The following is a 24,080-nucleotide window of genomic DNA, read 5'->3' as shown; positions in this document are numbered from 1 at the left end:
GATACAACATGGAACATGGAAGTCAATGCACAATTCCTGCTTAGAATATAGTCACCAGAAGAAAGACTGAATGTACAGCTGTGTTCTCCTATTCAGTCTGTCAATCTCCTCAGGTAAGATGGCACCTCCAAAACACAATGGCCATTTGATCTGTTTTTATCTCTCCACCTTGTCTCTGCACATTTTCTGCCTTTCTTGTGCAGTGACCAAATTCCTGATCTGTCTAATCTTTCACAATTTATTTTTTGATAAGATCTTTCCATCACACGTGTTACCACTCTTCTATAAAACATTATGAGTGCTCAGATCAATTATTTTGAAGGCATAGACAGGTACTTTTTACTAGCTGTTAAAAGCTAAGGAGAAACCACAAAAAGAAGAGGGTACTTCAGCTGTGTGGATTGTTTATTAGAAACTTTCACTGGGAACTTAGCAAGTATTTTCACCATTAAGCACAGTGGCAGTCCAAAGTATAGCACTGCAAATGATGCAAAAATTGTGAGGGTGATAAAAAACTCCCCCCAACAGTACTGCCATGCGTACGTTGTTCTTTACGACTCTTGAAAGACAAAAGCACACACTGAAGTCTTCTGAAAATAACGTTTAATATAAATATGAAGCTAGCAGAATAAAAGACAAAGTTCTCTAAAGTTCTAGACTAATTTCTGGTGAGTACTGCCTCCTCAGTTATAGTTTGCATTTAAAAAAAATAAACCAAGAAGATTGTCCTAGCCTGCTGAATGGAAGAAATTATTAGCTTGATACCAGAATTTGTGTTCTTGGAACATAGTACACAAACACACATTAGCATGCAGGCTCATTTTTCCCCTCCACCCTAAAACACCATTAAAAACAAGTCTCTAAAAATATAATTTAAAACAGCACTATGAGACACAACTTAAAAAAAAATGCCCCAAGTCAGTAAAAGCATATTGCACATTTCGTGTATTGCTGTCCCGAGAACCTTCACAGGCAAGGCAACCCAAGAGTACTGCTTTCAAACAAATTTACAGTAGGTTGCATATATCAATACTAAAGGTTCACATTTGCAGAAGTCCATTTCTTGTAAATATATACATTACCATAAAAGCCTCTACAGTTTTCTGAACTATAAGCCCTGGTTTCAGTTGAGAAAGAGCCCTCTGGATACATGACAGTAGGTGTGTGTCTCATTGCAAATCTGCAACAGGATCTTCAATTTACCAGCTACATTTTCCAAGAGAATGCAAAGATGGTATTGAAAAAACTAAGTCAGCACTCCAGTCAAACTCTCATTTCACAGTAAAATTCCCCACCTTTGCCCCATTAACACCAATTCTTCCATCCTGAGCCCAAGCTACTGCCAGAAGCCATTGAGCCCAAAAGATAAAATAACTGAAGGCCGCGAACCTTTTAAGAGGTTTTCCAGGAGGATTTCTTCAAGTAACATTAAATCCCTGATAAAGATCATGAACAATATCATTAACAATAATCTCCAGTCTCAAAAGCAGCAGAATGTTAAAGATGTAAGAGATGATTTAAAGTTTTGGTTTTGTTTCTAAAAAACTTGAAGGCAGAGTGATGTTCTGTTCAGCAGCACCACGTTCAGATTCCAGGAGAATTTCAAGTCAAAAAGTATTTGATAGTCTTCTGGCCAGTTTTTCTGTATCTTTTATTCTAAAGTCTTACTCCTGAACTATCACTCCTGATCAAAGGAAACAGAAAGTGTTCTACATATAGATTTCTGCATAAACAAAGTTCACATTTAACTGATGCCAATTTCGGTATATTTTAGTAAAAGCTTCCAGTAGTATAAGCTGCCAGTGTTCAAAGCAACACATCACTGGGAGAGAGAGTACTCCATGTTTTCCAGCATCCTCTAGATACATTGCTACTTGGCCATAAATTCAACTTATACTCCCAGCCTGAAATAACTCTTCAACACAAGCTTTCAGACAACTCTATTGAGTCATTAGCTGAATATCAGAAGGAAGTAATCTCCACAGAGTCCCCACACAGATGCCTCTCAAAGTGACACTGAGTGAGCTATATTGACAGATTTCTAATTTCTCTCTCTCATTAAAAGCCAAAGCTACAACCCTTGGCAGAAAGGCACCAGGTTACAGTCATGAGTGGATCCATATCAACATTGTTTGAATGGGCAAGTCATAAAGATGCTGTTTATGGTTTTAATTCAGATACACATCTTGTATCACAGAGGATCTTCTTCAGCTTCTATTCATACCACCTTTTTCTCCTGTCAGTATTTATCAGTCAAAACACCCAGCTGCATACCAATGATTATCACTGAAGTAACTACTGCTGCAAACCGCAGAAATGCAGTGTCTGCTCTCTGTTCCAAATGCCACCTGCACGGGAAAGGGTGTCTGGATGGGCAGAGCCTGGGCAGATGGCTGAAGGCTGGCCTGAAGAGCTGTGTAGGAGCACAGGGAGCTGTCAGTGCTCCCAGCAAGCAGACCACTGGGCCTGTGGGCCTGCTGTAAAGATTCACGATAAGCTGAGCACAGATCTTGTACTGGCCACTGGAACTGGGAAAATGTAGCTGAATGCTGTGTTAAAGGGTAGTAACTAGATTGCTGGAAGAGAACTTGAGTAGTAGCTTGGTAACTCAGATTTCCCACTGCTTCCTGTTCTTGATGTTGAGTTGTTATTTGCTTTTTTATGTTACTGGCTTCATTGATGTCATTCTCATAATATCTGAAACAAATTATAAGTAAGATTTATTAAAAAGAACTTCATAGAGGCTGCATATATCCCAAAGTGTTCACCAGTTAGGCTACATTATCAGCTTTTTTTCCCTAGGTGTATATTGTAACCCTAGTTGCTTTCACAATTAATTTCTAATTATCCTGCTGCAGTCTTCACACACAACAGGTCTATGGATTATTTTGCATCACATGTTTTTACTGATGGACCGGTTGTCTTGGAATCTTAAGTCCACAACACAGAGAAATCTGAAATAGTATTTGCAGAGTATTAAAGTGCATATCTATAAAGGAACAATGCAAATTCCTGTTGGATATTAGAAAGAAATATTTTCACACTTGTGGTTATCACAAGAATGATGATGCACTGCAACAAGTTGCCCTGAGAGGTTAGGAAGTCTCTGTCCTTGGAAACAGCCAAAATTTGACTAGACAACATCCCAAGCTGTCTGATTTAACTTCAGTTGGCCCTGCTTTTAGTAGGGATTCAGAAGGTCCACCATCACTCCCAACCTAAACAGAAAATTTTAAAAGCTAAATAGAATGATTAAGACTGTATGTGCTCACATACCAGACCAGTATTAATGCATCACAGTCATGTCCTTTACTAGAGAAAAACCAAAGAACAGTTCTGCAATGTCTCCCGCTGTATTGTTGGAGATACACTGGTGTGCCTCTGCAGCAGGTGTATTGTGGGTACAATAGGAAAACAAGGGAAAAAAAAAAAAAAAATCTTTCAACCATCTCTAAAACCTTCCATCCAACCACACAGACAACCAGCAGAAGAAAATATAATGAACACTAAATTGTGCATGCTGTTCTGCATTGCAATTATTATTAAAATACAGTATTTAGTAAACGTGACCTGATTTTTAATCTTTTATTCCTCTCCCCAAACTGAAGATGGAGACTATTAATGTAATACTGTACTATCTTAATTCTAGCCAAGCAATTACTTAAAGAAAAATAAAAAAGCATCTTAACATCTTCTTATAAGCACAGACAGGTTTTGTTTCTTTCTTACGTGAGCATCATCTCAATGCACTGGGCAAGATGTTCCAAGGAATAGCATGTTAGCAATTCAAGCTGCGCTGTCCAGGCAGGAGAAACCTGCATACAGATACGTGAGGCACACACACAAGATGCAGCAATCAGAGATGGACGAAAATGGAGGAAAGTGGGATCTACAAAAGAATAACCAAAACCAAGAATTAAACTCCTGCTCATCACTGCAGTGAGCCCAGTATACATGACAAAACAGGACAAAATTACATCCACAACTTTGTTCCACACATCTCAAAGTATTAACTCATAACCAAAAAAAGTCTCTCAAAACTGGATGAAGCTTTCCTGAAGATCTCTGTACTACTTGTTCATAACTATTATCAAGGCTTCAGTAAGTTTTTATTTCAGAAAAGGCCACAAAATAGACTATGCTGAAATTTGTAGACTGGTCTCAGCTGAACCACAGTTTGGTACTGGCAATTACACACATTAATATTAGTGTTGAACCCAGCCTATGAGGATGCTGTAGTTCACTGCCTCTCACATGGGCAGATATTGGAAGCAATCCTACAAATAAAATCATTAAAAGCCCCATTGTTCTAAATATGTCTTGCAGCACAGGACCCTGTAAAAAATATCATAGAAAGATTCATATATTGAACTGCATATCGTATCTGCCACTGACAGTAGTTCACAGTCTGTGGCAGACCTCAACTTAGACCCCATTTCTGAGAGCCTCACCAATTAGTGTTCTAAGCTGAAGGAAAAACTTGTCCCCACCTAGAGATTTCTGAAGAGACAAGACACTTGCACACAAACAAGGGTCACCTCCCATTTGCCATCTGAAAAAACTGCAAAGAGAAACAATTTTGCACAAATAACTGTGCAATCCACATTATGACAAGCTTTAAAGCCTTTATCTCTTTCAGACTTTTGCCTTCTGCCAAATGGAAGATCATTCTAGCACAAAACTAATCCTCCTACCTTGCACTGAGAAATCAAGGAAATAATACGCGTATTTCTCCAGAAAGTCTTTGACTTTGGGTGGCGAGGTGATGGGCCAGCCATTGTGAAGGTCATTCTCTCCAACAGACACACCGAGGTAGTAATCAATGTAGTGTGCTGGTGTTGGCATACAGAGGTTCCAGTCGAAGTTTTCCAAAAGCAGTATTTCTACTGTAAGCAAATCTTGCTTGTTTAATACCACATTCACTTTGCACATGTATGCCAGGTTATTGAAGAGCTCCAACTTTGGAACTTTCTCTTCTTTTTCTTCAAATTTACCTGCCAGAAGAGATGGTTTCTGGTAAGATTTATCATTATGATTGAGTGTCCAAAAGCCAATAAAGAACACTCCCAAACCCAGAAAGTCTAATGATAAAAGGTGCTTTTTAAAGAATGGTGAGAAAGTACAGTGACACAAGAAAGGCAACAGGTATTCCTAATATCCTTTTTACAGTTTTGTTTTTAATTGTTAGTATACTATCAATGACAAACCCAGGATTATAAACACATTAGGATTACAGATAGTTTTGCTGACAATAACTGGAAGCAATCTGCTGAGGGGTATTCAGTCAAGTGTGTAGAAAGCAAGCAGCATGGGGAAAATACAGCAAAGGAAGATCTAATATTGAGAGAAAAAAAGCTCCTTTGGGTATAAAAGCTAAACGCACATGCTACAAAAAGGAAGACATTAAAGACCCCTTGGCAACACCACCTTTGCCCTTGCTGCTTCAGAATTTCTCTTTGTTCCTTCCTGTCTTGGGGGGCCTCATTAACTAAGGTCACTGAATGGCTAGGAGAAGTACACTGTAACCAAGTGATTAACATAAATAATTCCTACAGGGTTAGGAGAGAGCATACATTTTCAGTCAAGACAGCAGAGCAGAGCTCCACCTTCCTCTAAACTGTATTTACCAGCCTACTCAAAGAGCAGTAGCCTCTAGAATGACTCAATTTTCAGCAGCAAGTACAAAGTGCAGTCATTTTGTACAGAAAACCAGGATCTCACTCTATTTCATAAAAAGCATCCTCCTTTCATAAAAAGCATCCAATAGATCTAGTCCTGGGAATCAAATCTGCTATGAGAAATACAGAAACAGTATTACTTTGCTACAAACTTAAAACAATTAAATCTTGTTAAATTCACACTGTTACTTTACTAAGCTGAAAAAGACCTAGCTAGCAGACACTCCTTGTTCAAGAGCTAGCAACTATCAACCACCAGCAGTAACTTTCCACCGCACCTTAAAGAGCATCCCTGCTGCAAAACCCAAACCCATAGCTGCTTAAGAATACACTGTAGTTACTTTTCCTTTTTGTTCTTGAGGGCATATATTGCACAAATGATTCTTGTTTCAGTTGTCCTTTTGCTGCTTCTGTAAGAGTATTCCTTTACCAACGTAGACCAAGTGACAAGATATTGGCATGTCATATGGCTTCAGTGTCTTGTCAAATCTAAAAGTGACTGAATATTGCACTAGAAGATTACTTTAAAAGATCTTCCTAACTGTTTGAGATATCAATTCCATCTAAAGTGTTTCCAGTGTATTAAAACTGGCTGTTTTCTGTACTCCTAGCAGCTTGAATGTCTTTTTAACACATTCAGAAGTGGATATGAAATACATTAAAAGTGTAATATGGCAGCACCTCACCATAAAAGAGCAGAACAATAGCAATGAAAAACAAAATTCATCCATCATATTAAGTACAATACAAAAGAGCTGTGGGCATACTGTCAGTGAAAAAGCCCTTGAAATTCAGGAGTCTGTATACGTGTTCATGTGTTCATGAATCTCCTTGTTACCTGAACTTATAAGTGTTTAAGAAAAATTAAATTTGAGAGAAAAGCTAACCCTTTGTTCTCCCCCTTCCCCCCAGGTGGTGTCAGCCTGATACAGAAATTTAATGACTCTGCTAGTGGAAGTAGGAGAAATCACTGCATGCCCAGAAAACTACAGACAGGATCTGTCATTCTGGCTCCTGTAAGTTCTATAAGCTCCTTTCTTCCCACTCAATTTTGGAAATTTCAAAAAGTCAAACTATAGTCTGGAGAGCAGCACAGGAGTGTTAGGAAGGTATCATGCTAACAAAGGACAAAGCTATTGACTGGAAAATTCTTACTTTTAACTTTCCACCTTGATCTAAAACACTTTGCTTCCAAGTTTATCAAACCACTTCCTCACCTATTTTGAACTGAAATCTGGAAAAGACAGCAAAAGTTAGTTCATGCCATCAGACCAAAGAGGTCAGAGGCAAGCTGGCCATGAGCAAGTTTAAGATGTTTTTTAAAATGCAGTGTGACCTTTTCCAGCACCCCAGTTTCCCTAATTTAAGGATATCAAAATATACCATTCCTATTTTTGTTCCTTCAGTTGCAGCAGAAACTGAGGTTCTATGTACAGCGTATTTATGCTGAGAGAAATAGGTCCTCCAACACAATTGCTGCAACTTTTAAAGGCTCAGCCAAGACAGTTGCAAGTTTAATACTGATCAAACAAATAACACTGACTTGTTTAATCAACATCACACTTCGGGAAGAAAACTAAAGCTGTTTCACCTACATTATCACCTGGAGTCTGTCCTTTGAAGTCATTTGCATGCTTTTGAAATGCCACCATAGACACCTCAAATTAAAAGTTTGCTCTTGGGTTCTGGGGTTTGGTTACTGATAAAACCATTTAGTTGTCACTGTTGTCACCTCAAAAAGTTTTGCTCTGAGGTAACAATTATCAGCCTTTAAAGCAATGCTTAATTTAAGAAATATATGGATGCTGCAAATTTTTATACAAGGAAACTTACTGAGGTCAATAGGGTAAATAAAATAAGATGAACCTTTAACATAAGTTTACATTTATGAGTAACTTTTTTGTAAAAATCTAAATAAATGGGGGCAGAATGGAACGTTTTTAATGTGTGTAATACCACTGTGATTCATGATAACAGGGTATTTCCAAGTTACTTTAGATCATGTTCTGTCCCACTCCGAATTCTACAATCAGATGCTCCACCGCATAAAAAAAGTGAGTGCTTTTCGTGTTACACATTCACACTTCTGTTTTGATGAATGAAAGCCAGAGCAAGTCCTGTTGTCAAGGGGACAAGGCTGAAACTAGAAAGAAGTATGTTTCATTAGCAAAATTGTCACATTATCAGAACAGCCTATCAATCCATGCCAGCTTTTCTCTAGGAAAAAAATAAAGGTCTCAGAGAAGCATCACTCCTTTCAAATGTACCCTGAAGAACTGTTTCATCCACTGCAGCAGGCAAGTGGATGGAGCAGTCACAATGTAAATCTTGCTACACAGCAGCAGTTCAGACTGATTGCTAGTGGTTGGGCAGATGATCTTCCTGGGGTTCTGCATGAGCAGCAAAACAAAGGCAGAACATGCAGGCAATTTGTTTTATTACATTTTCAGAGTCCTTGAGAAGACCAAGGAACAAAAAGGACTGCCAATTTAAAGAGTCACTAAAGTGTAAGTACGTTTTGTCCCATACAAAATTAAAATCAATCCAAAAGAGGGATAAACCAGTCAAGCCCATCTAGCCCAACCTGAAGAAAAGATCTGTGGTTGCTTACACAGCTAAAGGCCTACTTTTCTTTATTCCTACACTGTTCCAGAAGGTGGTAAAACAAACTTCTGAGACTCTCTCTCAGGCTGCACCCAGACACAAACACAGCTTCTAAATGGCCTCTAAGCAAGGCAAGAAAGAGACAGGCTATTTTAGAGACAGCCTGCTTAATTCCTTTTTTCTGCAGTGTCTTTCATCTCTTAGTACAATACCTAGTATACCACTTAGCTCAAGGCACCCGAGTTTTTAATGCCTTACTACAGTAAATTTTAATCGCTGAAGAAAATATTTTGTACACATCACATCAACAGGGAAATAAAAACAATAATTAAGAGTACAGAACAAGTTTTACACTAATCTATATCCTGTACTGACACCCACTATTATCTTTTATTGAAAAGAAGTAGCTCAGCTGTCTTTGTCAGAACAGTTACCTATTTAGGAAAACGGGACAATAGAGAATGGATGAGAAAACAGTCAAATAGGAAAGCTGCCTGATGTCTGACAAGAGCTCCACATAGTCAATGAGGAATTAGGCAATAAAGGATTACCCATGCCCTAAACTGAGCCCATTTAGCACAGACATATTTTCTTGCTCTAATTGCTTTTACTGTCCTGAGTTAATTCAGCTGCTGAGAATCCACTGGCAGATAAAGCCAGGAAAACCATAAGAAATACCTAAGTACTCTGAGGCAATGCAGCACTGGATGTGCTGAGCAGTAAACCAGCTTTGCTTAAATTAATACTCACATTTTAAAACTGTTTTCATGTCTCCATAGCAGCAGAACCCTCTTGAGGAAGAGCGGCCATAAGAACTAAAATTGCTGGAACATTCAATGCCAATGAATGGCTGAGACATTGCTTTTATCAGGTACTGAAGCACCTGCTGCTGAAAGGGGTTAGTTCTTCAGGGAAGAAAGGAACAGGTTTTAAGACCCAGCTAGGATTTTACAGCAACAAGCAAAAGCTGCACTGCTTTAACTATACTGATACACCATAACAGTACAGTCCTTGTATAGTACAGTTAGAAAACTCACAGAAAAAAACAATTGCAGTGGTTTAGGTCTTACTGTCCAGGTGCTTGCTTTATCCCCAGAGTTTACTGCTCCTGCAGCTGGGCTATCTGAATGGATTGCGTCAGTGCATCTCATCTACTCTGGGGCAGCTGGTTTGCGCAGCTTTCGGCAGGCAATTTGAGTCAAGCAGCACTAAAGCAGATGGGGTATCTTTACACAATCCCTTTTTCTAACAGGACACTTCGGGCTAGAGCACCTTAATATCACTATCATTTTCTATAATAAATTGCCCAATGAAGATGCAGTTTAGAACTTTACAACCTGCTGCTGCTCAGCAGTGCCCCTCTACAAGGATCTGCCTTCTCAGCTGCCAGGTGAGGCAAACTGAAAGTTCCTCAATTCCCTTCAAAGTGTTAGTTAAACTAGATCAATTCACCTATTGACAGCATCAGACAGCTGATTTTGTCTGGAAAAAATAAATCAGAGCTTACTAAAAGCACTGGGGTGCTCTGGGGGAAAAAGAAAGTAGTAATATTTTTAGTCACTTATAGGAGCATCTATCCTTAGCCTGATGCAGAGACAGCATCCTGGCTTCTGTGCAGGTGTACTGTAACTATCTCAGCTCTAGATCCAGCTGGCTTGGCTGAAGACCACCAGTCCCAGCTGTCCTTTTCACCAAAAGCCAGCATCTCTCCTTTTGAACAATTAAAATCACTGGACTTCACTAATGATCTTGCAGCAGCAGGAGCCTACAACCTCTTATATTACCACAGTGGACCTCAAAAGGAGGTCCTCTGTCTCTAGTCATGTACCTAGCCAAACATCCATGTGGATAGGTCTTTCTGTGTTACAGAAAGATGTTCAGTCTATGATTCTGATTTGGATCATCAAGTTTCCCTTAGTGCAAGTGAAAGAGATGGGCTATTCTAAATACATTCCTAAAGTAATTGTGACATCAATTTTTCCAGCAGCTTTTCCTTCCCTTCCCCAATAGCACTTAGTTCACCGTGGACAATTTTTACCATTCTTTTTCAGAACTGATTCAGAGGAAATAACAGCTACTGATGACATTAGTAAACTTCAAAGCTTTTATAGCTGTTCTGAGGAGCTAAACTATCTGGAAGGAATTGCCAGAAGCCTTCTATTATTACGGTGTTGCGTGCATTGCAAAGAAACATAAATCTTCTGGCTAGCGAACAACTGGATGATATGAGGGACACACACCCACATTCCTCTCAGCTGCAGCAAGTCCAGACTGAACATTACTTGGCTGCTAGTGCAATTTGTTTGCAACAGTATTAACTTCCCAGTCCCTCCCAATTATTACCAAAGTGGGAAACACTATCATCATCCAGTTTCCCTGGCTGCGGAAACTGCTGACCTAGTCAAACAGCTAACTAAAGGACATCTAGCAGAATGCTACATTCTCCGTCATGACAGCACTGCTGTTATATGCTATCAAAAATAGGTGACGACAATGTCCGCAGATAAAGGAGAAGAGATGAGTTTTTGAGATCCTTTAGATCCAGAATAGAAGCAACAAGCTTCAAAGCAAAACACAAGTTTACAACAGTTTCTAAGTTTCAGAATAGTCTTCAACTTGCATTTAGAAGGTTGCTGCTTCTATTTCAAAAGTCGCATCTAAAAGCTTCTCTATTATGCCCCTCCCACTCCCAAAACAACCCACACTTACAGTAATTAGTGGGAATAAGTAATCTTGCCTCTAACTACACCTCATCTTGCTTGTGGCCTGCACACTAACCTTACTGACCTGTTTTTTATTAAGGAAGCAACCAGAAAGAAAACCCAGAGTTTCTCAAAATGTGTTTATAACAGTTACTCAAAGACGGTCTGTATTAAACGGTCATTTTGATATGATGTGTACACCACAACTATTATTGGGGTTTTTTTGCTCTCTATGGTGTATTTTTTTTCAGGAGTACAACTATCTTGCAACACAGCCTGCAGAGCACTTTTGCTGCAATCCTCTGCTGAAAAAACATGCCACTTCCTATAGTAATGTTCTGTGGGAAGTTCTAATTACTGCACTTGCACTAAAAGGCAAGGAACTAGTTTTACTCTTCTTTGCTAGTGAGAACTTTTAAGGTGACTTCAGGTTGATACTTCTGACTTACTCAGAATCTTTGTTGTGGTTTAAACCCAGCCGCGCAGCTAGTTCTCTCATTCCCCCCTTCTTTCCCTCCCTCTACTCCCAGGGGGACAGAGAGGAGAATCGAAAAGAATGCAACTGCCACGGGTTGAGATAAGAACAGTTTAGTAACTAAGGTATAACACAAATCACTACTGCTACCACCAATAATAATAATGCTAAAGGAGATAACAAGAGGAAAGAATACAACACCTCAACACCAGCCGACCAATAACTCGACCCCCTTCCCCCAGCCGAGCACCAACCGATACCTCATCCAACCCTGCAGTCCCTAGCCCTTCCGGGTCACTCTCTGTTACATCCTGGGCATGACGTGCTGTGGTATGGAATACCTCTTTGGCTGGTTTGGGTCAGGTGTCCTGTCTCTGCTTTCTCCCAGCTTCCCCTCCTCCCCGGCAGAGCATGAGGCTCAGAAAGTCCTTGGCCAGACCAAACATTTGAGCAGCAACTAAAAACATCGGCGTTATCAGCACTGTTCCCAGGCCAAAAATCAAAAACACAGTGCTGCACCAGCCACTAAGAAGGAGAAAAACAACTGCTACTGCTGAACCCAGGACAATCATTTACTCCAAAACATTAAAAAAATGTACATAGTATAAGTTTTCTGCCATTTCATATAATTTTGAAACTAATAAACTAAACATAGGAATTCCCACTTATTGTAGAGTGGCTTTGCTTGACTTGCATCACTTTGAACTACACATACCAAAAAAAAAAACAAAAAAAAAAAACATTAGGATGGTCCAGACAGTAAGAACAGAGCTTACTATGCTCCCAAAAGTCTCCAGACCGAGCCCTACTAGCATTTTAAACCTTACCTATACAAGTTAATGAGGTGTTAATTTTGTGCAATGCTGCTTTGGTTCAACTTTCAATGTTTTGTTTCTACATGTTGGTGGGAAAGCTGCCTTCACAGCAGTTGATCTTTCACCCTTCCTGTAAGGGACGATTTGATTCCAGATCAAGATGTATACATGCTACTGCATTGCTCTGATCTTAGTTTTAGAAAGACTCTCACACTCTTTAGTTCACTAGACATAGGCTTGCTCTTTTAAGCAAGCTGCCTTTCCCCTCACCCCCAACAGGCAGAAGTTGCAAAACATTTCCCTCTAGTATTATCATAGGGCAGTTTGTGAACTTCCCTTTCCTTCACAGTTGCATAGAGATGGCCTAAAGTTGCATTTTACTTCAGTTATTTACATAATGAAAGTCTTGACAGCTTTTTTGCTTCTTTTAAAAACCTTGAATATAGATGTGTAGTGCAAGTTATGCAGTTGAGCCAAGCTTATTAACAGACTGCTTTACGCCTTGATTTGGACTTCATTAGGCTTTACCCTAAGTAGGTGAAAGCTGTTAACACAGAGAAAACAGTATGTGATATATAAGGAAAACAACCATCTGCTCAAGAGAAAAAGCGTTAATAGACAGGAGCCAGCTTACTTGCTAGGAGAAGACAGACAAACGAAATTATGTGCAGTTGCTTGGCAGTCACATCATAGCGATCCATGAAGAGGTCCAGTAGATAGATAGCGAGATGCCGGGCTGTAGGGCAGAGGTTGCAATGGTTGCTAAGCACAGTCAAGACATCAACGAAGTGTCGGCGCATCCCAATCTGTGGTGAACGAGCCTTGTACACAGGCAATTTAAGTTCCTATAGGGGAAAAAAAGCAGGAAGAAAGGTACTGAAACAGAAAGCATTTCAGTGTCTGGAATCCCAAACCAACACCCACCACCTGCTATGGCAAATGCTTAGCAGCTACAACACTGATTGACATAGAAATCAGGGCTGGATTACTTGACTGTTTTGACAGTCAGTTAACTTCTAATACTTTGGTCATCCACACACTTTCCTCACCAGCATTAATCATATTGTCAAACACTGTAGTTTGACCCAGGAACAACTTGCTGTTGCTTTCTACAGAACACCAAACTTCTTGGCTGTCTTAAAGGATTCTTTTTTAACTTTGTTCACCCCAATTAGGTTGTTACATAGAGTTTTAAGAGTTTCATTGAGCAAGAAGGGAAGATATGTTTCCCTGATACTGCCCCCTCCTCAGCTGCCCAAGTTCCTACATCTGGTGTCAAATAAAAAAGCATAGGTCTTTAGAATAAATCACATCTAACTAATATTTAAGAATTTCACATGGTATGTGGCTGCAGCAAGCAACAACAATGAACAAAATGGGAGAATTATTAGACTTTCACAGATATAGCGAGTTCCAGTATTTTCTGTAGTAACCTCTTTCAGCATTTAAAGAGCTAATTATTGAACTGAGACTGTATTTCACATACAATATACGAAATTTCATTTGCAAGGGAGAACTACATAAGTTTATGGTCTACCTATGCTAGGTCTTCACCTGCAAGTGTTTTTAAACACGGATTTGTAGCCACTATGCAAAGGGTAGCTTAAGGGTAGGAGTGAAGTTGCTTGGGAATACCTGCAACAAGCTGAAACCACTTAGATGTTGACACTTTCTCTCTTTAGACATGGTCATATACTAATGCAGTTACCATGGCCAGACTTGAATTAAAATGAGCTGAACACCATATTGATAGGTATGGATTAGAAAAATACCCTTTTGGCAAGGTGTGTACCTCAGTAATTTATCAAGGTAATACATAATTTTTGTATTACCTATATTTGAAAATAAATCAGAAGCAGTACAGTGCAGCAGAAGTGGTTTATAATGGAATACAAAGCTGTACACAGCAGTTAATTCTACTACATAAATCACGGGGTTTTTTTTAATCAAGTGTGGGGAAGAAGTATCTGCACTGGCTACCCCAATACAGAAGTAAGAAGCAGCACCTTGCACATGTGGCACAGTGGCTGCCCACGCTCCTTTCATCCCCTGGAAGGAGACATTCCACAAGGAGGTTCAACTTATCAGGGAAAAATAGCTACACAATCAGACTCAGAGGGGCACACAACTGGAAACCAGGGAGGCTCCCAAACGAGAAGCAGCTTACAAAGACAGCAAGCTGAGTGCTGTTCCGGATGATTGCTTCCCAGGCCTTTTTAAAGTCAGTCAGTGAAAAACACATTTCGGACTGAACAGACACATGCTGTGGACAGGCAAACAGCCCTTTGAAACCTGGGACAGCCTGCTCTGGGGGATTAGAAAGAAATCGCCCACCAGTAACAATTTATAAAGCAGGGAGACAATGGGACATGTTCCCCCCCATTGTTTTATACCCAGAAAAAAGCCCATAAATTTGATTTTTCAATTGCTTTATGTACAGAGATTTCAATCCATCAGTGCAAGTGACATACACAGGTTCAGAACAGGAATTCATAGCATACCAATAACAAATGTTCTGGCAGAAATGGTTTAAAGCTCAGTGCTTACATCAGTTAAAATAGCTGCATTGTTTTTAACTATGTCTATACAAAGCCCAAGCTATCGTAAGATCAGGTGGCAATTCTACCTCTGACATATTTTGTTCTTCTAGGTGACTGGTAGGAGCTTCAAGTTTCATTTTCTGGGATGTTTTTCCTGTTCCAACAGCTAAGTCTCTCAGCAAAATTATGCCATACACTGAGGTCAGCATACATATTTATTGTGATATTTGACTTTTAGACCGTAACAAAACATAGCCAGTAGCCCCAGTTATACATGTAGTCAAAAATTCTGACATATCTAAATGTTACAGTTCAATGGGTGAGCATTAAGAGGCTCAGAATTAAAGCAGAGATCCAGAGTTTTGCATCCAAACCTCTGATGCTCAGAAGCCAGAACAACCCCTCCTCTGCCCACTGCACTAGCAAATTCATAGACCAGTCAAAGCACTGGAGTTAAGCCATTAGGATTATTCTGGTACTGGTTTAACAGACATTTACTCCCCTGTAACACATCTGCTTCTTTTATTTTTATATATATTTTTTTGACAATCTGTTACTAGCAAAGGGCACAAGTGAAAGGCATTTCCATTTTGTTCACCAAAAACATGCACATGGGCTTCAGTATAATGAGACCTGACAGCACAGACAAGGTTCAACTTCAGGATTACTGTTTGGAGGAACAGAACCATGTGCTGTGGTTTCTTACAAGATCAAGTTCACAGGTATTAATTCATCAAGGGTAATTATCTGTGTATAGGCAACAGCCTTGCCCTGCATCACATAGCATGAAGCAGCTAGTAAGCTGTTTAATAGGGCTGCTTTTACACTGACAGAGCAGTCTTAAATGGTGAGATTTTCTTCTAAAGGAAAACAAGTAATGAATAGTTTAACAATGCAAGAACTGAACAGCAGGCTTACAGTTATCAGCACTGCTGTGGGTATCTACCTCCTTCCATCATCCCCCTTACCCAAGATTCTTTAGCATAAACTCTTCAAGAAAATAATTATTCCTTTGAATTAAAAAAGGCCTTTGCTGCTTTGAGGATAGTGATGCAGAATCAGCAAACACAACTCTTCAGGGGAAAAACCGAATTAACTTCTGGAGAGCAAGAATAAATCATTTCAATTACTTATTTTTTTGCCACTATCTCCAGGAAAGACCAAGTCCCCTTGTCTGCTGGAACTGCCCTTTCATATGCTGCTTCTGCTTATCTTTGACCTGTTTATCTACTTCAGCAACTTTGCTTTGGGCTACTGAGCAATTGCCACATTGAAATGCTAAAAGTAGCAGCACAGGTGTCTTGGAAATTACTCAATCTATTGATCAGTGTCTCTCCACAAAAAGCCTCCAGAAAGTCAGACCACAGCATTTGAAAGGATCACCACTTAAACTCAAAACCTGAAAAGTAAGGCTTGGACTGAGAAACAGTGTTAAGGTGAAGGCAAATTTTAAGCTGCCACCTCCTACCAGCTTCAAGACCTGACCTTCCAAAAGAAGGGAGTCAGTGTAAACATTTTTAAGTGGTGCTGTAGCGGACAAATGTCCCTCAGCAATCACATCTGAAAGCCAGACAGGCTCCAGACATTAGCCATTCATTCTCTGCAGAGACAAATCACCACCAGTAACCTGACCACTTCAACTGGCACAATCCATTACCTGAGCTTAGGAAACATGATTTTGTCTGGTCTGAATGGCTTTATAACTGGACTGAGCAAAAGCACTTCAGAATCCCTCCCTAAAGGAGGCACTGGGCAACAAGACTAAACAAGACTAAAGAAAGCTTTTGAGCAACCACAGGAAGGTGAGGCTTTCACTGGCAATTTAATCTAAATGAGCCAAACAGCGATTGAAGTGGAGAGGAAGAAAACAGGATCACTTCCTCAAGCTCCCTTAAAGCAGCACCTGAGGTAGGCCAGTCTACCCAGCACTTAACTTTGTCTGAGTTCCACATCAGGTGGTCTGGTGTTCAATATGGCAAGAAATTCCATGCATACATTTTTCTCTGTCCAATTTATTTTCACTAAAACTGTTCTCCCACTGGTAACCAGTAATGAACTGACAAGCAGTCAGGAGAAAAGTTAGCAGTAGAAAGTTAGCAAGTGATGTGACATTATGGTAATAAGGCTCACTAATAACCATCAGTGCTCTGAACAAAAGTGGAATTCATCAAGGTATTTTAGAACGACTCACAGGCTTTTTGACAAGGAAAATGAAACACAGTAACAAATACTCCTCAGGTTCTGAAATTCAGGGAGCTGTGAACTAAATCTGGTTTTCTACCATGTACTTTTCTACCAGAGCACTTGGACTTCAGCTGGGATCTGTTCTGTGCCACAGGTCAAACATGCAGCATCTCCTGACTCCTGCAACAGCTCCAGTTCTCCTTACTGCCCTCCTCCCTCTCCTAGCCCAGCAGTCCCAGCTGCAGGGTACCAGCTGCTGCACAGCCAGTCTCCAAAGAACTGCATCCTCCGTGGACAGCCAGGTAAATTACCTTAGCCTTTCTGGAGCAAAACAAAGCACATAAGCCAAAGCTCCTCAGTAACAGTAAAGACTATTCATCTAGAAATAATTGTGCAATGCTCCCCTCCACAGACACAGGCTTCATTTACTAATATGAACTTCATACTTCTCTAATTATTATATCTTATTATCTACTTCTGTTTCTGGATACCTCATCAGAATCCAGCATATAGCCCCTGCTACCACAGCTCACAAATGTTCACCACTGATCCTAACCCAAAATCTGAAGGAAAAAAAAAAAAGTAGTATTCCAGCTGATGAAAAAGACACCCAACGAAGTGTAACTTAAGCTTCAACAAGTTCTCCATTATTCTTATTAATCCAGGGGGAAAGTGTATAAAACCAAGACACTACTTGTGTGGTGTCATTATAAGGCACTCAAATTTAAAAGTGCCTTTATTAAGTCAGAAAAGTAGGGAAAAACCACAGTAACTTCAGCAGTCATTTAGCTCTCTGGTTGTTGCATGCTCTGGAAAAACAGCCTGTACATGACCTCCACCAGATTCTTAAGAATTCCTATAGCAAGAATAACAGATACTGCAAAGTTGTTTGCATTAGAACAGGAAAAAGAAATGCCTGTAGATGAAAAATAAAGGGAAAGCTTATCTAGCAGGCTATTAACAGTTGTTCCTTGAAAGAGACAAACTCCTTCCCGTTTTGTGTTCTAAGCAAACAGCATTCCAGCTGTGGGAGAAAGGTGCCAAACTGACCTCTTGGATACAATTATTGCACTACACATAAGAAACCACTAAAAGCTACCTCCTCTAATGTATTATTTATGCAGGCAAGAAGGTGACATACAAAGAAAAATTCATACTACTTTTTTATGCAGGAGCTTGAAAATTGAAAGCACTCGGCAGGCTTTTTTACAGTAGGTAGGTAGCATGCAACCAATTTAATTCTGCTACTAACGTCACACTGTTCTCTCTCCTCTCCACAGAGCCAATCCAGATTGCAGCACTGTGCCTTCCAGTAACACAATCACACATAGGAAACTTGCTGGTGAGTGCTTCCATGCTTAGCTGGCTGCAGTTTAACTAATTGATGAAAAAGATTAAGAGTTACTGTGTTTGTGAACAGTCTGATAGCAGAGTACAGCTGATGCATTTAGCTTTTCCTCAAGATCTGAATTTAGCATAGACACTTATGCTTCAGGAATACTACTGAGATGTCACACAAAAACCCTGGTGCAAACCACGACACTATTTCAACTGTACATGAAAATTTCTTGGGCTTGAATCCATTCCACCCTTCAGCATCCTTGCAACAGTCCCAGGCAGTTGAAATTTGCAAGAAAGTTGAACTAGTATTGTGCTTGAAAATCAATTACTTCACATGTTCCACTGTGGTATCTTATCAAGCATTTCATTAAGTTCTTCTTACACACTTCAAAGTACTCACAAGCAGCTAATCTGAGAAGGATCAGAGACAGGAGTGTGAAAATTGAAATTCCAACTTTGAGGAAAAAGAAGAGAGATCATGAATAACCATGTACTTTATTAGGACACCTGTTCCTTTCAGCTTCATGCACAGGGTGCCATCTATAACATAAGCAAATTATAGCAAGCAACCAGTAATGCTATTGTTGCTGATTTTCAAAAGCTAGGGGGTTTTGCGTGTGTTTTCTGTTAAGCAAACAGATTATGCTTTTGTTGCAGTCTTGGATAAAAAAATCCTGCTATTAATACACCTCAATGCCTTTCACACCTACTTTCTTTTGCAGCTGATTAAAACTGGAAAGGTGCATCAGAATGCAAGGTTAATGTTTTATCCTATTAAATGAAACAGAAAGGAGCACAAAACCTTTGCATGTCCACAGGTTCTTATCTAGATCTTCTTTTAAAAAGAAAACCCAGAATCAACATCTACACAACACCCTAATACCTTCCCTCTGCTCAGAGTGTCACTGGCTAGTCTGCACCAATCTGCAGTTCGGGCTGTGCCATGACTATGTCAAATTTACCATTTAATTAAGCATTGAAGGGGTGACCATTTTTTAAAATAACAAGGGAAAGAGTGGACTTCAGAGGCTGAAAGATAACAGTACTTTGTTACATCAAGACCTTCACGCTATCTACAAGTTAAGCAAACCAGATGCTTTGGCACAACTACATAAAGTACAGGGACATACACTGGATGCAGGGAGAAGGGGAAGAGGTGGTGTTTTTACTGAACAAAGTTAATAACAGGATCCTGCACTACTAACAGGATGATCTATAACTGCAAGAAATGCATTTATGCTGACATTACTTAAGAACAGTGAAGAAAACGGCCCCTCACAACAAACCCTGTATGGATTACGCTCCTGCTCCAGAGACTCACTCCAAAATGACACACCAGACAAAGCCAAGGGAAACGTTGCATGTCAAAATAGAATGAAACACATGGTGGTAAACAGCATTTCCTCATTAAGGTTTTTAAATCAAGAGGAGGTGGGAGATAGCTGTGGAGAAGCATTCACCTAGAGGAAATCACTCATACATTTCTACCACTTAATGGCAAAGAACTGTTTGCTTCCAGCAGAAACAGGATCAATTCTCCTCACCTGGCTGAAAGCAACTGCAGACAGTAATTTGGACTGCCTTTAAAAAGATCAAGTTACAATTTTTAGCCTTTTAAATTCACAAGCAACAAGTGTAAAATTTGGCTCTGCTCTGAGAAGCTATGCAAGAGATAAGTAAAAGGGAAATGCAGGCAGATTAGCAATTCTTATTAATTGCAGGAAATGAACATATCCTGGAAGGAAACAGCCCAACATAAGCACAAAAATGGGGAGGAATAGTAAGCAGACATCACTTATTTCTGGAATACTCAGACTGCCTTCTACAGCAAAGTATTTCCTCAATTTTAAACAATAAGCAAACAAAAACCCCATCACTGACTTGTCACTCAGTTTTCCACTCTTTTCTGCACTACTAAAGTGGACAGAAGAGGTTTGGGCAGATGTTGCAGTAGTCCCACATCCATACAGAGAGATCTCTGATTTTTGACATGGAAGTCAGCTACCCAGCACAACCAGTACCTTTCCATTATCAGTAATGCAGGGCCATTGTAGAAGTAGCTAAGTACCAGAAAATACCAACGCATACACATAGTTTCTTTGCTTGCTGTGTGTTAGACTCTTCTAGTACAAACACAGAGAGTATGCTCCAATTTTTATTTTCCTTCTCAGCTCAGTCAGGTTTAACGCTCTGGCCTAATCCAGGGGAATATTAACCTTTTGTTTAAAGCCTAGCATGTAGCACTATTGAAATTTAGGCATTTTGTTCCACTAGGTCAGCACACTCAGTAACTAACACAATACAACCCTGCTAAGATGAACACTACATGCCAATAATCACAGCACAGATATTTTACCAGTCAGACAATTCAGAGGCTATTAATTTCCTCCGCATTGAACTAGAGCCTTTGGGAAGTCACAAAGCCCCACAGCATCTTTCAGCCCTCTCTGAATGAGAAGTCAGGTATAGCACACACATTCAGTATCTGCTCTCATGCAGAACATAACCCATCAGATACAGCACACAGCATCTGTCACAAAGGACATCAACTTTCAGTGAGGTTAAGAAGAATTCCCAAATCCAGCTGGGGGAATGGGAGGGATGACAGAACACTTTCTCCAATTGTTAACATAAAACCTGGGCTGTTTCATGGTAGGCATATTTCTGTATTTGTGTGCCTAAATTATTTTTTGAGGAAAAAGAAAAAAAAAAGTGCTTTTAATGATCCTTCAGTTATTTTCAGAAAACATTTGCTATTTAAAACGAATTATTTTAAACTGCCCCTGTTTATTTTCACCAGAGACACATGCTGTTCCAGACTAAGACTCCTCAGCAAGTGTCTTAAACCAGAAAAGTCATTCAGGCTTGAGGGTACCTTTGCCTGAATCTTCTGTACACCATTAACATGCTCATACACTAGTAATGCACTAACACACAAATACTCTAGTGGGGATGCCTCTATTGAAGGTTATTCTGTTCTATGCAATGGCTACAGGTGTCCCTAAAACTGGTCCATGCTCACAACACTGACTTCAGCACCTCAAAACTACTTATCTTCCCAAAACTTTGTTGAAGGATCCTTTTGAGGAATTCCATAATGCTCTACAGTAAATTCTGACACTTCAGACATCAAAAAAGCAAACCTTGGCAAAAGAAAGATACATCACAAAAAGTAAACCAAAGGAGCTTTAAGGGCTGTGATTATTTTTGCTTGATACACTTGCAGTCTGGATTCTCATGTAGTACTTCCTTCAAAAAGAAAAGTCATCCTTACAAGACAGGCAGAATTAGGATTATAATTGTCCAAGCAGAAAGAGTTATAAAACTTCCCCAGAGCAGAAAAAGCAAAGCTCCTTTTTAGGGGGTTCTTTGAATTCAAACAATTCTTGTCAAACAAAACTTAGAGTCAGATGCATCCAAAAGCAGGCTGAACAATGAAAGTTAATTAAAAAGGTAAGTGGGCACACAAAAACTTATAAATAATCAAAGCTTCCTCACACCCTTAACACCCTGCCGAGTCGATTCTCAGTTATTCCTCCCTGTAGACTGAGGAGGACCTGCCTCAGCTGGAGGAGGCGAGAATTAACCGAGCCCCTCGCAGGTACCTAACAACGGTTAACTCACCTGACATAATTTATTGCTAAATGCCTGTAGAGAAAACAAAGGGAACAGAATGTCCAAAGCATAACTCTGCTAGCCTTAACTTTAGCAACTTAAAGGCTGTGTCAAGTGCAGGTAGTCAATATTTGTCGAGGCCTCTCTCTCATGTCACCTCACTAAACAGCACTTCAGAGCTTCTCCGGAGTTCGTAGCCTGCCGAAGGGAACGTGAGAAGCTAACGAGCAGCTCAGTGGTACCTGTTTCCCGTACGAGTTCAGCGAACAGCCGCCGGGCTATTCTGCATTATTACTGCAGGACATTTTGCTGGTTTTCTACTCCACGAGTAAACGATACACGTAACTTCCAGAAAACCCACTACAAGCCCCACTGTAGCTGTTTATTCAGCTCCTCTGCAGCCTGCCAAGGGGCAGGATCCCACCTCTTAACTCTAACTTTAGCATTTATCTGTTGGAAAAGAAGCAACACTCTTTCTCCAGTTCCACAACACGCGGATTTTTGACGGGCCAACAGCAGCATCCTCTTAAGGTTTAATGCAACCAGTCATCAGCGCCCTCACTAAGTTAACGCTACAGGGTAGTCGCAGACGGGTATTTTTAGGTAGCAGTTTCACAGGTTTGGCTTTGGAAAGGTCTCGAGCAGAGCACAGGGAAGGGCTCAGTGCAAACCTGCCCCTCCGCCACCGGCCGAATGGGAGCTGCCGAGCCCAGCCGGGGCCACTCCGGACCCTGCTCCGCGGGCCGGTGGGGCGAGAAAGGGGGGAAGGAACAAAGCGGGATCCAACCTTCATCCTCAGGGTGTGATGGATGTCCGCTGCCAGCTCCCCTTTCCACCACTGCTCCTCCATCCTTTTCTTTCCATCCAGACAAAGGTCTGGAAGAGAAACGGGACCGTTCTGCAGGAAGGGAAAACAAACCAGACAAGTCACCCGAAGCCCCGCGGCCGTTTCCGCCGGCCTTCCCCGCGGCACCAACCGGCCCCGCTATAAGCGCTAATGACTGCTTAACCCTTTGATTTATGCAGCACATCCGGGGCGCCTCCCCAGCCACCTCCCCCCTGGCCCGGGGCCGGACAGATGATGGGGACCATGTCCCGGCGCTTCGGGAGGGCTGCCGCAGGGCGCACACCTCGCAGGAGAGCGGTGCTGCTCGGAGGCTGGCTGCACCAACAACCGGCCGGCCGCTCCGCTCAAGGACACGTCCTTCCGCCCGCAGCTCCTACGGCCGTTAGCGGCGGTTACACCTGCGCTGTCCCGCGCGGCACCGGACAGGACGGCGCGGACCAGGGAGAGTGAGGGCAGACCAGACCCGCTGGAGCGGTGACCTGGGTCTGTCGCTGTTGGCTGCACCGGAAAAGGCAGTGCACACAAATCGGCCGGAGAAAATGGAATGTAAAGCTTGTCCCAGTAACGAAGACTCTGAATACTCAATAAATATCCTCAGAGTCAACAGAAGAGGTTGACTTTTTCCTTGGTTTATGATTCCCAACACAAGATGCCCTGTCTTAAGCTGCCAGAAATCTGTAGACACAAGTGCTTGCTCATGTCTGAGCATGAGGTTTGGTAGGACTCCCTTTCGGGCCACATGTCAAGGTTTGCCAAAGTCTCACAGTGCCAGAAAACAGCTGTCCTGTGCAGACACTGAGCTGGGACTCAACGGGGTGTACACTCCCTCACATTCCCCATGTAACCCACATCTTGGGTCTTTGGGACAGGTCGCATCCATGTTACACGGCACAGGCTACAGCAGGACGCTGATGTGATGCTACAAAAACTGGAGCATCGGAACTCAGCCTGGCTAAAGCTTCCAGACTGGGCATCAGCCACTGTGTTGCCCTGGGAGCTCAAGGACGCTCATCCATTCCAAGTTTTAAACCAAAGAGCCCAAGAAACCACCAGGCACTACAGTTCCCAGCCCTCTGAGGAACATCTGTATAGTTCAGTGGATACTGCGGCAGAATAAACTGAAATATTCTGACAAGTCATTCTCAGCACTCTGCTTAGAAATTCCAGGTGCCAAAACAATCACCACAGAACCTGTTTTCTACCCAAATCTCACTACTGACCCAGGGAGGATGACAAGTGTTCACAAGAAATGTTAGCAGGCCTAGCAACAGTTTTCCCA

General features: G+C 41.0%; 1 protein-coding gene across 1 annotated transcript; it reads right to left on the bottom strand.

Annotated features, from left to right (window-relative positions):
- Window positions 1–586: 586 nt before the first annotated feature.
- Window positions 587–23,185, bottom strand: CCNJL (cyclin J like). Its single transcript, XM_065690770.1, has 6 exons — window positions 23,085–23,185; window positions 22,742–22,852; window positions 12,909–13,119; window positions 4,695–4,994; window positions 3,730–3,889; window positions 587–2,697 (listed from the first exon to the last, which is right to left on the bottom strand). Exons 2-6 carry the CDS (start codon window positions 22,802–22,804, stop codon window positions 2,250–2,252), a joined length of 1,182 nt encoding a protein of 393 aa, XP_065546842.1. The 5' UTR covers window positions 22,805–22,852; window positions 23,085–23,185; the 3' UTR covers window positions 587–2,249.
- Between the last annotated feature and the right edge of the window lie 895 nt (window positions 23,186–24,080).

Source organism: Lathamus discolor, chromosome 10 (genome assembly GCF_037157495.1).
Source record: "Lathamus discolor isolate bLatDis1 chromosome 10, bLatDis1.hap1, whole genome shotgun sequence".
NCBI classification, from domain to species: Eukaryota; Metazoa; Chordata; class Aves; order Psittaciformes; family Psittacidae; genus Lathamus; species Lathamus discolor.
Note: the sequence above shows the minus strand (reverse complement) of the source record. Positions and strands in the feature narration are given on the sequence as shown.

Excerpts from the sequence above, each read along its gene's own strand:
- CCNJL (XM_065690770.1), bottom strand. The coding sequence starts at position 22,804 with ATGGAGGAGCAGTGGTGGAAAGGGGAGCTGGCAGCGGACATCCATCAC. Across the intron at positions 4,995-12,908 it reads TGTCTGTCTTCTCCTAGCAA|GTAAATTTGAAGAAAAAGAA; the intron begins GTAAGCTGGCTC and ends CTCTTCTGGCAG. Across the intron at positions 3,890-4,694 it reads CCTTGATTTCTCAGTGCAAG|ATCCCACTTTCCTCCATTTT; the intron begins GTAGGAGGATTA and ends ATTCTTTTGTAG.